The sequence below is a fragment of the Onychomys torridus genome, chromosome 1, assembly GCF_903995425.1.
Source record: "Onychomys torridus chromosome 1, mOncTor1.1, whole genome shotgun sequence".
NCBI classification, from domain to species: domain Eukaryota; kingdom Metazoa; phylum Chordata; class Mammalia; order Rodentia; family Cricetidae; genus Onychomys; species Onychomys torridus.
The window spans coordinates 52,536,210-52,549,794 of NC_050443.1; the positions used below are offsets into that span (position 1 = coordinate 52,536,210).

The 13,585-nt window shown below is 40.7% G+C and overlaps 1 protein-coding gene across 3 annotated transcripts in view; it reads right to left on the bottom strand.

The window, feature by feature from the left end:
* Window positions 1-367: 367 nt before the first annotated feature.
* Window positions 368-13,585, bottom strand: part of Mctp2 (multiple C2 and transmembrane domain containing 2) — a 240,556-nt gene continuing 227,338 nt past the window's right edge. For all 3 annotated transcript variants that reach the window (XM_036173220.1, XM_036173212.1, XM_036173231.1), the window contains 3 exons: window positions 10,419-10,528; window positions 3,975-4,072; window positions 368-1,812 (listed from right to left, as the gene is read on the bottom strand). In XM_036173220.1, coding sequence (XP_036029113.1) covers window positions 1,744-1,812; window positions 3,975-4,072; window positions 10,419-10,528 — 277 coding nt within the window. In that variant the 3' untranslated portion in view covers window positions 368-1,743. The remainder of the gene's footprint in view (window positions 1,813-3,974; window positions 4,073-10,418; window positions 10,529-13,585) is intronic.

Here is a 13,585-nt window from a genome sequence, read left to right on the forward strand (position 1 = left end):
CTGATCAGATCTCACACGAGGCGGCTTAAAGATGTCTGCCTTGGGTCGTTACTAAATGACAGACTATGATAAACTGGAAGACAAGGACGAGACAATGCAGTATTGTTTACACAGAAGATTGAGTCACTGGTTAGACAAAGAAGTTCTTGAGTATCTATTGTATGCACAATGAGCAGATTTCCTGGGGCTTTTAGAATCTCCTCAAGGCTCTTTTCCAGCCAGCTTCATTAACTTGAAGTAAATCAAATCATGCAGAAATCGGGCTCCGCCACAAAGAAACCAGGCAGAAGGATATGAAGAATAACAGACATGAGATGATAAAGTTTAGAATCTTTGGCATTTTTCATAAAACATTTTATTTGGAGATTATTAAATTACAATGCAGAAACAAAGAAAGAAAGAAGTAAACATAAGTATATTAGGTCTTTTTACCTCAACGTTTCTTTACAATGTGTATATATACAAACCTGCACATAGCAAGTATGTGTCGATGAAATACAGATTTTAAAGCTTAAGTATAATTTTAACACAAAGGTATCTGTACACATTTTCTACATGCACAAAATTAATTGTTTTTAAATTGGCAGGGTATGCTGTAGAGGGCTAGTTGCTTGGGACTCTGACGCTATCTACAGAGGACTTTTGGGTGGTTGTTTTGTATGAACAGGGTTTTGAAATAAACTGTAGTTGTCTATATCTCATTTTGACCCTCAGAAAAAAAAAGACAAATTCAGGCAAGCCCAAAACATTTTAACTATCTGCTCAAAACACTGGGTAACTGAAACACTTACATTTTACTAAGAGTCTCTAAGTAAACCCCTTCATACTTTTATGTTTCTAGACACTTTCTGAATTTACTAATCTGTCTCCCCCAACCCCCACCATCTTTCTGAGGATGCATATTGACATCTTATTTTGGTAATAAGCAAAAACTGAAGTTGGAAGAAATGGCATTTTTACAGCAGCAAAATACTATCATGAAATCCTTACTCTTCAAATGAGTGGCTCCTTGGGACCTTCCAGGATACCGCCTGCCTCCAACAGCTGGGATGTGATACAGGCTGGCATCCAATCCTAAGGGGTCACCAAATACATAAAGAGGTCTCAAGCAATCACAGCTGATTCCAAACTGTTCGCGTTAATTCTGGAAGTCACAGAACATTCATTTTCTACTGTACATTATCTGGTTGGAAAGAATTTGAAACAAGTGGCAGATCAAGACTGGAAATAAGTACACCTTGGTTAACACTGCATTTTATGACTGCAAATGGAGCATAGGCTAGTGTGGCTCCTGGGCTGGTGTGTCCCTTGTGACTGCCCTGCTTTTGCTCCTTCACTGCTGGGATTACAAGTGTGAGCCACAAGTCCCTGATGGAAATTACTGAATCTTAGTAAAAATCTGCTGAAGGGATGGAAATAAGTTTAGCAACATTCTGGAACCAAGGACAGTATTCAGATATGTGGACCCCTTGTTTTATGTCCTACCTACAAGTGAATGAAAGACTCTCACAGTTTCAGACTTGACACCTTTGGTTGGGTTGACTGTCTATGCATCTGGGGTACACATGCATGGGGACATGTGTGTGGGTGTGTGCATCTGAATATGTGAAGAAAATAGACCATGATGAGAGGACTGCACAGAGCACCCATTTCAGGACACCTGGGTACCACTGGAGCAGCCAAGACAGAGGTCTGATCAGCTAGCTACACATGGGATGCTGGAGTCCTCAGCCAGTGTGAGCCCTAGACAGTACTCCGCTTCTTCCGAAGTGGGCTGTGGCTGCCACAGAGCTTTAGCTCTGCATACTGCACCTGTGAAAACAAACAGACATGATGCTGGCAGTTAGGTAACCCTAGCTCACCACAGAGTGTGTTAATGGCTCCCCAAGGACATGGCAAGGCAAAGGATGGAAGGTTCAAAGGTAATGAATCATTTTTTAAACACAGGATGGTGGTGGTGGGGGGGATTAATTGCAGGAAGGGTTTCAGAAGTCATGCATCATTTCTTGAAACCAAAATATTAAAAGCAGATTTTTTTCTAATGAGATGCATGGGCTTCTACTTAAGTCACCACTGCTGCCCGATCTTGATCTTGCTTATACCAGCTTTCAACCGTAAATAACCTAATAACTGCCTCTTGGGGTTGTTGACAATATGTTATGACACAACTTACTGAGCATTATTCATTTCAAAGTACTATAATGATGGGGTAACATTCAGCCTCTTACAGTCATGAATTTTACCTAAGGGGGGGGCAAAATATTGAAATTGATACTAGGCCCCAAGCTTTTGTAGATGTCCTTTAAAATTAATTTGACTTATAGTGTAATGGCTAGAACATCTGTGATAAACATGAACACTGGGGGAGTCCGCAGAGGCAAACTGTCATTATCATTCAAAAGCACCCTTGGTGGGACAGGGGGACTCATGCTAATGCATGGAGGATCCTCTTTCAAATGTTTTGTCATTTGTATCTTCTCTGTGAATATACCAAGTATATCTGGGTGAACACTCCAAGGGCTGTTGCCAGGACCATGGAGAGATGGAGTTGATGAGAAATTCCTATTCACAGATGCTGTGTGAACTCACACTGTAACCCAAGTGATGGTACATTGCAAGCATAATGTTTTTGTGTGTCGCTCTGGTAGGCTGGGGATAGAATGCATTTGTGTTATTGGCCACATATGATCCTTCATTTCAGCATTTCTGCCATTTAGGCTACCCTTTGCCCAAATCAGATAAACAAAAAGAAGAATATATCCTTCCCATCTTGTGTTTTGTGAAAGTCCCCCAGGATAACAGAAGATAATATAACTGTCAATCGTAAATATAGAACAAACAAAGGCCAGGTTACTATTCCTCAATTATGTCATGAAAATGCTAGAGAGTAAATATAGCTTTATAGAATTTATTTCAACAGGTTTATTTCATGAAGTAGAAGGTTTTTGTGTGATTTTGTTGTTGCTTTTTCTTTTTTTTCTATTTAAGCATCACAGAGTCCGTTTTAATTTCTAGACTGTGAAATGAAGGGACAAGGGACCCTTGAGACCTTTAGCCCCATGTGTCTATAATCCACCTGAAGATCCTGAGAAACCAATTATGCTACATTGGCCTGCAGATGAAAATCAATGCTTGATTTGGGGTTCTCCCAGACAATAAGAGACTGGGCCTTTGATCATCTTGATGATGCTTCATGCCATGCTGTCCCCCTTTACCTACTCAGTGGTCACTCTTCTCCATTAATGAAATCACTGCCTGCCTGCCTTCCTCTGGCTCTGGTGCAGGCAAGTCCGCAGGACCCTGGATGGGGCCATTCTTTGGGACTTTCTGTTATTGTTGCCTTTGTTAATCTCTGTGCATCCACAAAATTGAGGCGCTGCTGGACTAAGTGAGCATTCCCTGTGAATAATACTTGCAATTGATCTCAAATTTGATTTCCCACCACCTCTTCATCTGTGCGTATCAGAGTAAGTAGAGGCTTTGCCCTCAGCATTCCTAAATCTTTAGAGGAAAGAGGATAGAGGGGAGGCCGAAGAGATAATTGCAGCAAGAAAGGAATAAAAAGAATAATCCTCTTGTCTCCTCCTTCCCCTAAAATGACTGCCATCTGGAGAACCAAGAAAATAAGCAATACCCCTCAGCACTGGATCTCATGTGACTCCTCTGAGTTCATCTCACTCTCTTCAGGGAGGCAAGAAATCAAAATGGGGCCAATGCTGCAGCCCCATAGCTGCTCAGTATGAGATCCAGATTCATTCCTAAGTAACTCTTTTGCAGGATTTTCCCAGTCATTATATACTTTGGACAGAGGGCTAGTTCTTCTCCCCACTGCCTCCCAGAAAGAACTCTTTAGGGATTTTCTGATTCCTTATCTCAATCACTCACACAAGCACAGCCACGTGCCCTTCTAAATCTCTAGGCTGGCAAGAACCCAGTGCTGGTGCCCCTGTGGGTGGTGGCCAATCATCACCTACCTTCTGAACATCTGAAGGTACCCTGGAGAGAAAGTCAAGGAGCTCATTATTGTCGATGGAATAAGGGTTTCGAAGCTTCTTAGTAAATTTATTTATGCCTACAAAACAAAAATACAATGTGTTTATCATTCATGTCATCAACCTATCTATCTATCTATCTATCTATCTATCTATCTATCATCTATCATCTATCTATTCTCTATCTACCTGTCTGCCATCTATCTTTGCAAACATGCCTGAGTGGGGAAAGGAGAGATATTCACAGCTAAAAATTAGTGTGAAAACAATTACTGTACTTCCAGTCATGCACACATTGCTGTCATGCGGCATCATTCACAAAAAAACTTTTTCCTGAAATGATGGAGGGTGGTGCTGTGGACAGGCGCCTCTCCCTTCTTCAGCTGTGAAAATCCCATTACAGGCCTAGCAGCAGGACTGCAGAGACATGGGCTAAAACAGGGGAACCGATTGGTTCTTTTGGTAACCACTGACTAAGAGCCTCCTCTGCTATGGAAACAAACGTCCCAGATGGGAAAAGACCTTTACTAGTCAAAACAAGTCCCTGCTTGGACACTGTGGACAAAACCTAGCTGTGGGGAGAGGAGAGGGCTTTAGTGGGTGGAAAGAAACTGCAGCAATCACTCTCTCCCTCCACTCATTTTCACAGGATCCTTTTCTCTCGCTGCAGAACAGAACTTGACATGTTGATTGCACGTTGCTGGCAGAAACTGTGAAAAGTTATTATTGGAAAATTATCGTACTGTGGTGACTAACTTCATTTATGGACTGTAACACTGGCACACGTGTTTGTCCAGCCAATGGAGTCTGCACTAACTTAGAATGGGGACAGTAGGAATTAGAATGAAGTTCAATGTTCAAGATGTCAAGTGACCATGCAGCCTCTGTCAATCTTCAGCTGTGCATCTGGAGTTCATGGGCATGCCCAGAACATGGATTCCTCTGCAGAGAGAGATTCCTCCCAACCTTCTTTTGTCTTCTCTACTCTGCTCCTTGGGGTGCCTCTGCCTTATCCAGATCTCATAAGCTATAGTCTTTTCACCAAATGTCAACCCCCTTCTTTTTTCATGTTGAGTTTTAGAAGCAGAAAGACTAGGTGGCCTTCTGAAGTTTTGCCACAGGGTGCTTGTTTAACAAGGATCATATCTGAAGGCCCGCCTGTCCCAATGACGCTGAATGAATGCTCAGCTTAGTTGTGCTCTGAATGGCTCCTACTCAGAAGCCAAGTTCAACAGTCCCCATCACATAAAAGGTTTGATGTTTCCCTTTGTTCATTAAATATGACTTTGCTTTCATCTAAGGACTAGACTTCCTGCATGGCATTGTACCTGACACAATGACAACCTCCAGTCCTTTCTTTGGGGGGTCAGATTTACATCTGCTTTGCAAATGGGAGCCAGCCATTGTTCATGAGTAAATGGTGGCTTGGTGGTTGGGCTGGGGAAGGATCTCAGTAATGTTCCCCTTTCCTTCAAGTCAAAGCTGCACTCTGCCTTTCTTCCCTCTACCCCCACAGCAAGCTTCGTGTTTGGAACTAAAATTCCCCCCAGCGTTCCTTTAAACTAAAATACTCTCACTGTGTTATTCTAAAGACATTTAATTGTAGCATGGGCTTTTTGGCAAAAGCAAAACAGACAAGGCAAAGTGATGAAGGGAGACAAAGACGTATTGAGAAAAGATGTATCTTCTATTGTTAATTATATATAGTGTGCGCATCTGGAGCCTTTACAACGAACAGCAAGGCAGGGATAATATCACAGCCGATCAAAACACTGCATTCTTAGTCACTGAGAAGATTACAAACCTGCACAGCAGCTCAGACGCACCCATAAAGGCAGAAGTAGTCCACAATGCAGTGAGACTGACTACATTTGAAAAACTTGGAATAAAAATCACATGGTATTCCACTTGTATGCTTCAGAGGCTTAGCTTATTTGTAAGGTATCTTAGGTTTGACAATTTCAGGTATTCTGCAAAATTATCTATTATGTGAGATCAAGTATGAAGGGGACATCATAGACTCCTTGGTCAACTTTATGGGGTAATAAGGCAACAGCAAAGGTACAGGCATACCAGGCTCCCATTCTAGCTTCATAATGTATTAACTGTGATTTCTGGTACATCACTTAACCCTCCTGGGCCCAAGATTTCTGACAATGCAATCTTTATCATAAAAACTTTCCCTCTGTAGTTTCCAGGGTTGATGATAGAATCATGTTGAGTAAGATAGGCAAGGATGTATCATCTGCAATTACCCAACAATACAGTACTGTAGATGCTACTTAGATAATACCACAGGAGGTAGTGAGGAAAAAGGTCTTCGTGCTATTAGTCACCACATACACTATTTTGGGAGCACATACCCAAACACAGAAGGTGTACCTGGATGCAGTGAATACTAGTCATATTTTTAGACTTTTAAAAAACTGAAATGATACAGATAGAGTTATCTTTTGTTGCTATTGCTAGCCAAGACAAAAAATGTCAAATGAGATGCAAATTATAAGGCAGAACATTTGGTAATGAAGTCATTGGTGAGTAGTCCCAGATCGTACAACACACAGATCAATTAATGGTGCTGAGGCCTCCAATAGGGAAAGAAAAATCACTTGGAGAAATTGTGTGTCTGCTTTGCATTTTTGCAACACAATAACAACCACATGGCATAGAATGTCACTGTCTATCAAGTACTTGAGTACATTGTGCACAGTTCCAAGTCTAGCACTTTGGTTGAGTATAAGACAGAGAAGCCATGCTTCTCCTATCTAACCCTGAGTTCCTTTTATGTGACCATACCATGTTCTCAAATGGAAATACAAGGGAATGGGTCAGGGTTCCTTCTTACAAACAGCTCCAAATGTAGATGAGGAGTTTTTATCTACCTTCCAGCAAGGGAAGTGTCTCAGACCAGAACTGATGGACAATAATGACAGCATCCACAATGAAGGATAGAATCAAAGGAATTAAGGAACACATCTCAAAAGAAAAAAAAAAATGCATTGGACTGAATTGTGGAAATGTGTGGCCTTCTGGATGTGTATATATCACATAGGTCAGCAAAGTCCCATAGAGTCTTCTAGAAATGTGTGTACATTACAAGTTAGCAAAGTATGGTAGAAAAAGCTTCCTAAGGATGATTTCAGAATTTATTTTATAACTGACCCTTTTGTGGAAATTTGCAAAGTCACTCTCCCAAAATAAAGAAGTGATAGGTGCCATAGTAGTTCACTTTTATGGAACACAACTATAAGCATTCAGAGTCAATTCTTCATATTTCCAACTATTTCTTACATACTGTTTACACTCAGATGCCTACACTACGCACTACCAAGCCAAAGAGCAAAGACAGTGTTTCACCTGTCAAAACCTCATGGTGAATTTTCTGAGTCCATTATATCTCATGAGATTTCTGAAGTTAAACTGCTTTCATAGGTTTTTGTCAAACAATGTCTGGGCCTGAAATGCTTCTACAAAAGTATTTACTGCATAAAATATGAAATATAGTGACTAAAATTTGTTAGTTTTTCCAAAGGGTTGAAGCCATCAATTTTTGATACTAATTCATCTGCTTTAGCAGTCAACAAAAATTAACAGGTACCTTTTAGAATAAGCCATATAAACCTTAATAAGGTTAGAAGGAGCAATTAAAGTTTTAGGCACATACATGTAACTTTTTTGTGACAAGGTGTGAGTCTACAGGGGACATGAACATTTAAAGGACATGCAAGAATATTCTCTGAGATTATGTTAATTAATAACTAACTCATAACTAACTAACAACTAACTAATAATTAATTTGGGAAAGAAGAGGTCATTCTAGAATGGTAAAAATGTATTCCAAAATGCAATACTTGTTTTGCATGAGGAGAGGAGGCAAAGCCACCATGTATTAATGGTGAAGGCTTGGACTCCATTCCCAGTTAGTAAACTCAGCAAAAAGCTATCAGCTTAGAGGCTAGAACTAAGCAACCAGAATGAAAGACTGAAAAGATTTGTTTGGGCCAATGAGAGCAGAATGAGCTCTACGCTATTTAACAATATCAGGCACAAAGTGAAAAACAAGTAGAAAAGCGTTTTATTAAGTTTATGCCAAGAAATGTTAGAAAGCTGCTGAGATGCGAGAAGATAAAACCGGAAGTCAAAGTGATTTGGGTAACTAGAAAGAGGCACTGGATTGCCAAAACTGATAACCAGAAGAGGAGACACAACCATGGAGTCTCTCCATATCTGAACTCCACATCCCTGTATTAGACAGCTAGGCATCAAAATTATTAGCAAAGGAAATGTTCGTGCTGAACCTAGGCTGACTTTTCCCTTACCACTCCCTAAAAATAGAGTATGCCAATTAATTACCATATCTTATATCGTTTTATATATTAGGAATCCAAGGGATTACTAATGCTTTAAAATACAGAGGAGAGTATGCACAGGTTAGAGGCAAATACTTTATCAGTACACATGGGACTTAAACATCTAGAGATGTGGGTCACAGCATTCAGGGAAACACTCTCTTGAGGAAATACAGGAAAGACTGTATCAGCCTTCTTCCCTGAAGGAAGGACCCTCAGAAGGATAATCAACTATGCATAATGTTTAAAAGCTGACTGTGGCATTCAATTCAACACGAACAAGATAGTAGCCAAAGGCTTCTCATTGTCAGCCACATCTGGTTAGAAGATAACATTTAAGTGCTAAAGGTAAATGGAAATTGGGTTTGCAAATGAAGACTTACAAAAAGGAAGAAAGAATAAAATTATTTTAGCTATACAATGCAGCAGTCTTTCAAACTTCATACTTGATCCTCATTAATGCCTAATATTTTTAAGTCAAAACTCCATGAAGAAGGAATTAGGATAGGATTTCTCTTTGACAGGCTACAATGGAGAGATCCTTTTTTAAGATTTCACCTCCTAGGACACCAGGAAAGCACATACCTCCTGAATCAACTAAGCAGGGTTCATGGGGGTTCACAGAGACTCAAGTGGAAATCACAAAGCCTACATGGGTCTGCACTAGGTCCTCAGATATATGTTATGGTTGTTAGCTTGGTATTTGGGGGGAACTCCTGACAGTGGAAGTGAGGCTGTTTCTGACTCTTGCCTGCTTTTGGGACTTTCTTCTACTGGGTTGCCTCACTCAGCCTTGATGTGAAGGTTTGTACCTGGTCTTTTTGTAACGTGTCGTGCCATGTTCCATTGATATCACTGGGAGACCTACTCTTTTCTGGTGGGAGACTAGGCCTGGGAGTGGTTCTGGGGGAGGGAAGGTGGAGGGGACAGGAAGTGGAGGGAGAGGAAGCTGTGGTCAGGTTGTATGGTATGAGAGAATAAATAAAACATTTCAAAAAGAGAATTTCACCTCCAAAATAGCACAGAGAATGACCATGTTAGCCTCTCCCACTCCTGGCTGCTCTGTATTCTTTTGAGTTATTTCATTTCTCCAATAACTCCTCTCATTTCCTCATGTCCACTTCGGCTGTTTTCATCAGCAGTTTCCCTCTTCCAGCCCCGTCTTGGAAGACTTTCTTGGGGGCTCTAGAAGAGGAAGTAGCTTTCATCTTCATTTCCAGGCTCTCTGCTGTTGTTTCCAGGTGAATGCACCCCAGCAGCCTCTCATCTTCAGGACTTCTCTGCATATCTTCATGTGCAAGAGCCCATGAAATGATGAAGAGGGGGCATTCAGCAAAGGGCCTAAGACAAAGGCTGCTGGCTTCTCCATCAGTGACAGCATGATCCTAGTACACTCTCTTTGTCATCCCAGCAAAGAGGCTTCCATTTTGTCCAACTGCTTGCTTGAATGTGAAATCTAGTCATGAAATGGGTGCCAACATCACCATTTTTTCTCGATGCTTTCTCAAAGTGGCTAAACTATATGCAGGCAAACCATATCTCCTGCAAACAAGAGCTTCTTCCTCTTTCACCCACTGCTTAGATAGTCACAGATGTCCATTCATCACCCCACTGCTTCTGGATTTAACTATGAGGCTAGCTTATTTCTTTCCTGCACTTGAGGTGAAGTATCAGAGCAGTCAAGCAGTGGCCAGACCCACTTTTACTGTCTATAAAGGGCAGCATGCAGGTGTGTGCCCACCATTTGAACCACGGTGTTTCTGCAAAGTTACGAGGCCACAGCCATATATTATTCAAAGGGATTTATGACCAGGAAAGCCTAAAGGGAAATAGGAAGCCTGATCATAGTTTCATGTGATTGTGATTCTGCACAAGGCTTATAAATATCCACATGGAGCCCTTTTGTAACTGGCCTTAGCAGAAAGGTCCTGGAAGTTTTCATTTCCCAAATGTTTTCCTTAATCTCATGTTTAATTGGTCACAAGAGCACATTTAAAGTTTATGGCTTAAACTTTAAAATGAATAATTTGTTCTTACCTGGAACTGCCTGCTAGCCAAAGGATCATGTCAAACTTACCCCAGAGTAGAACAATATACCGAAGAGGGATGAAGTACAAAGCCACCGTGGCTATGGCCAGAATCAAACACGCCAGCAGAGAAAGGAAGGGGACTGTCCAGTTAAACATGCTGTGGACAAACCACATTAGTGTCAGTTCATCTGATGCTGAAAAACTGCCACAGAGTCATCATATCATTTGTATTTCTGGTGTAGTTATAAAATAAGGTCAATTTTAAAGTTTCTTTAAGCATGGTGTACACACACACACACACACACACACACATCGTGTGTGTGTGTGTGTGTGTGTGTGTGTGTGTGTGTGTGTGTACCTCTAGTAGATAAAACATGAAGATAAAATTCTGCTAAACTGACAGCATGCCTGACTGGGCACCTGAGAAATCTTAAGGAAGAGACCATCAGAAGACCAGTTAGCACTGAACTTGTCAGAAAATCAGCAACACTGGCTTCCCTCAAGCCATCAGTCTCCAACAAAACCCTTCCCACACTGCACCGGGACTGAGAACAGCAGTCCTGCCGTAATGGTTTGGTGCCTACGTCTCTGCAAAACTAATCATTAGTTAAGTCATTTCTAAGCCAATGCTTCTCTCTCAGGGAACACACAGTGGCTAGGAAATGTGTAGAAAAGGGAGATTCTTATTGCTGGGTTTTCACAATTTCGTGTGCAAATGGGGCCCTATCACATGGGTTATGGGACCGAATGCAGTGTGAGCAGCACTGTGCAGTCCTCAAAAACCTGCCTGCCTCCCAGCTCCCAGCTGTGCCTAGCCTGTCCGAGCACTGCTTTATCTTCATGTACAAAGGATTTGTGGACGGATGGCCTTGTACTGGGAGTACATACAACTTTTTCTGTTGTCTTTGTTTGGAGAGAATGAGGAGAAATACTGGGTCGTTTCAGAGGAAGCAAAATAAGCTAGCCCTCAGGCCATTAAGTGTCATATATTATGTTCATGTATTTGGACTGCACCGCTCTTAATAAGTCTGCCATTTAGATACCAGCCACATTTTATGGATGAGCAAATTGAGACTGACTTGTGTAAATAATCAATATTCAGGGCTGGGGATGTGGCTGGGTTAGGTAAACCTGTTGGCTGTGCAATCATGAGGACCTGAGTTCAGATCCGCAATACCAGCATTAGAAAACAACAACAACAAACAGACAAACCAAAACCCAAAAAACAGGCACTGCTATACGCCCTGCAATTACATTGGGGAGTAACTGGGGGTTGGTTCGCAGGAACTCACTTGATGACCACCCCAGCTGAAACAGATAGCAACAGATTCAGTGAGAGACTGCCTCAAAGGAATAAGTAGAGAGCCAGAGAGCAGAACACCTGGTATCTTCCTGTTGATGCAACGCATGTTTTCATATGAGCAGCTGCACCCACAGTACACTATGCACACACATTTGTAAACCATATACACACACCATAAATAAATAGTCATGATTTCACCAATAATGGTGAACTGCAAGTAGTTCAGCCTCTCTTTCAGATGATAATCAATATTTCTTAAATGTTTATCCATTGAGAGGTATAATGATTATTATGTTCATATTAAGCAAATTTGTATACCTTTTGGAAAAATCTAAAGTTAGAGTTTAAGAGAAAAATATAATATAGGTTAGGAGGAAATCCAGGCATCCACCAGGAGGAGAGATGAAAGAAAATTCATTCCTTCTAAGTTCAGCATGGAATTTAAATAGTGTTAGCTTAATAAGACAATCATTAGACAGTCTCTTTCATCAGAGGCTCCTAGCTCTAAATCTTCATATATTGGTGTAGTCCTCACCCCTTATCAAGAAACTTCACTTTACCACAAGCAGAGACCATTGCAGAAAATTACAGCCACACAAAATTCAGAGTGGTGGAGTCCAGTCCCAATGGATACGTCTAGAAAACACTCCCACACTTAAGCTCATGAAACACTGAGGAAGATGGAGCAGAAAGATTTCAAGAGCCAGAGGAAGAGGGAGTTTGCTGTTGAGATGGTGTCTCCTAGTAAATATCAAAAGCTACACTCATGGAGTCTCACCATCATGACTGCCTAAACATGAGATAGTTAAGGCCAGCAATGATAGACAAGCTCAAGTGGACATGGGAAAGCCCAGGAGGCCTCAACCTACACAAAGAACTCCAGGGAATTAAGAACACTGGAGGTGGGAGAAACAGTCCTCCCTAGGGAAGAGCATAGCAACTTGTTATTCGATGCCAAATGTTCAACCCTGAAAACAGACCAACAAATGACATTATATGAAGAGAACAGGGTGTATTTAGGAACATACATGTATATATTTATACATACATACGTGGATGCAACAATTAACAGAAGAGGAGGCCGTCAATTTGAAAGAGAGACAGGAGAATATGGGAGGGTTTGGAGGAAAGAAAGGGTGGGGGAAATTATATAATTATAATTTCAAAAAACAAAAAAAGTAATTAAAAATGAAAAAAGCACTACTAAAAATGGAAATGGGCCACTGAGCTGAGGAAAGAGTCCTACAAACAAATTTTTATAGCTTTTAATATGACTGTTGACTATCTTATGCTGGACATTACCAATGAAGGTTTTTTTCCTTGCCTGTACTCAGTTTACAAAAGTACATAAGATGACTGAGTTATAAGCCAACTAACTGGGCTCTGGTCCAACTACAATATTAGGTGATTGGAGGGAACTGATTTAATCATCTGAATTATGATATGCTCTCGGTGTAAAAGTATTATTAATAGTATGTGTATCATATCATATGTATTTCTAGAATTAAATGAGTTAAATTTTAGTCTACATATAAATTTTAAGAAAAAATATGTGTTCTCATTACTAAATTTTTTCTTGTTTTCCTTGTCATTTTGTAAATTTTGTAAGACATTTACTTTCATCTCGTTTTTTTTTTTTTTTTTTTTTTTTTTTTTTTTTTTTTTTTTAATTTTTGTGACACAGTCTTATACTAGCCTGGAACTCAATATATAGTTCAAGCTGGCATCCATCTCATGGCCATCCTTCTGCTACCCTTGCCACTGTTGGGACTGTTGCACACGTGGTGCAGCTCAGAGTGGAAAGAAATTAAAGAACAGTCTTACCCGAGGACACAGAGGCAGGATATGAATGCCTACCCAAAGCTGTTCACAGCACTTACTTTTGAGAAAATCACCTTTCTATTAGTAACA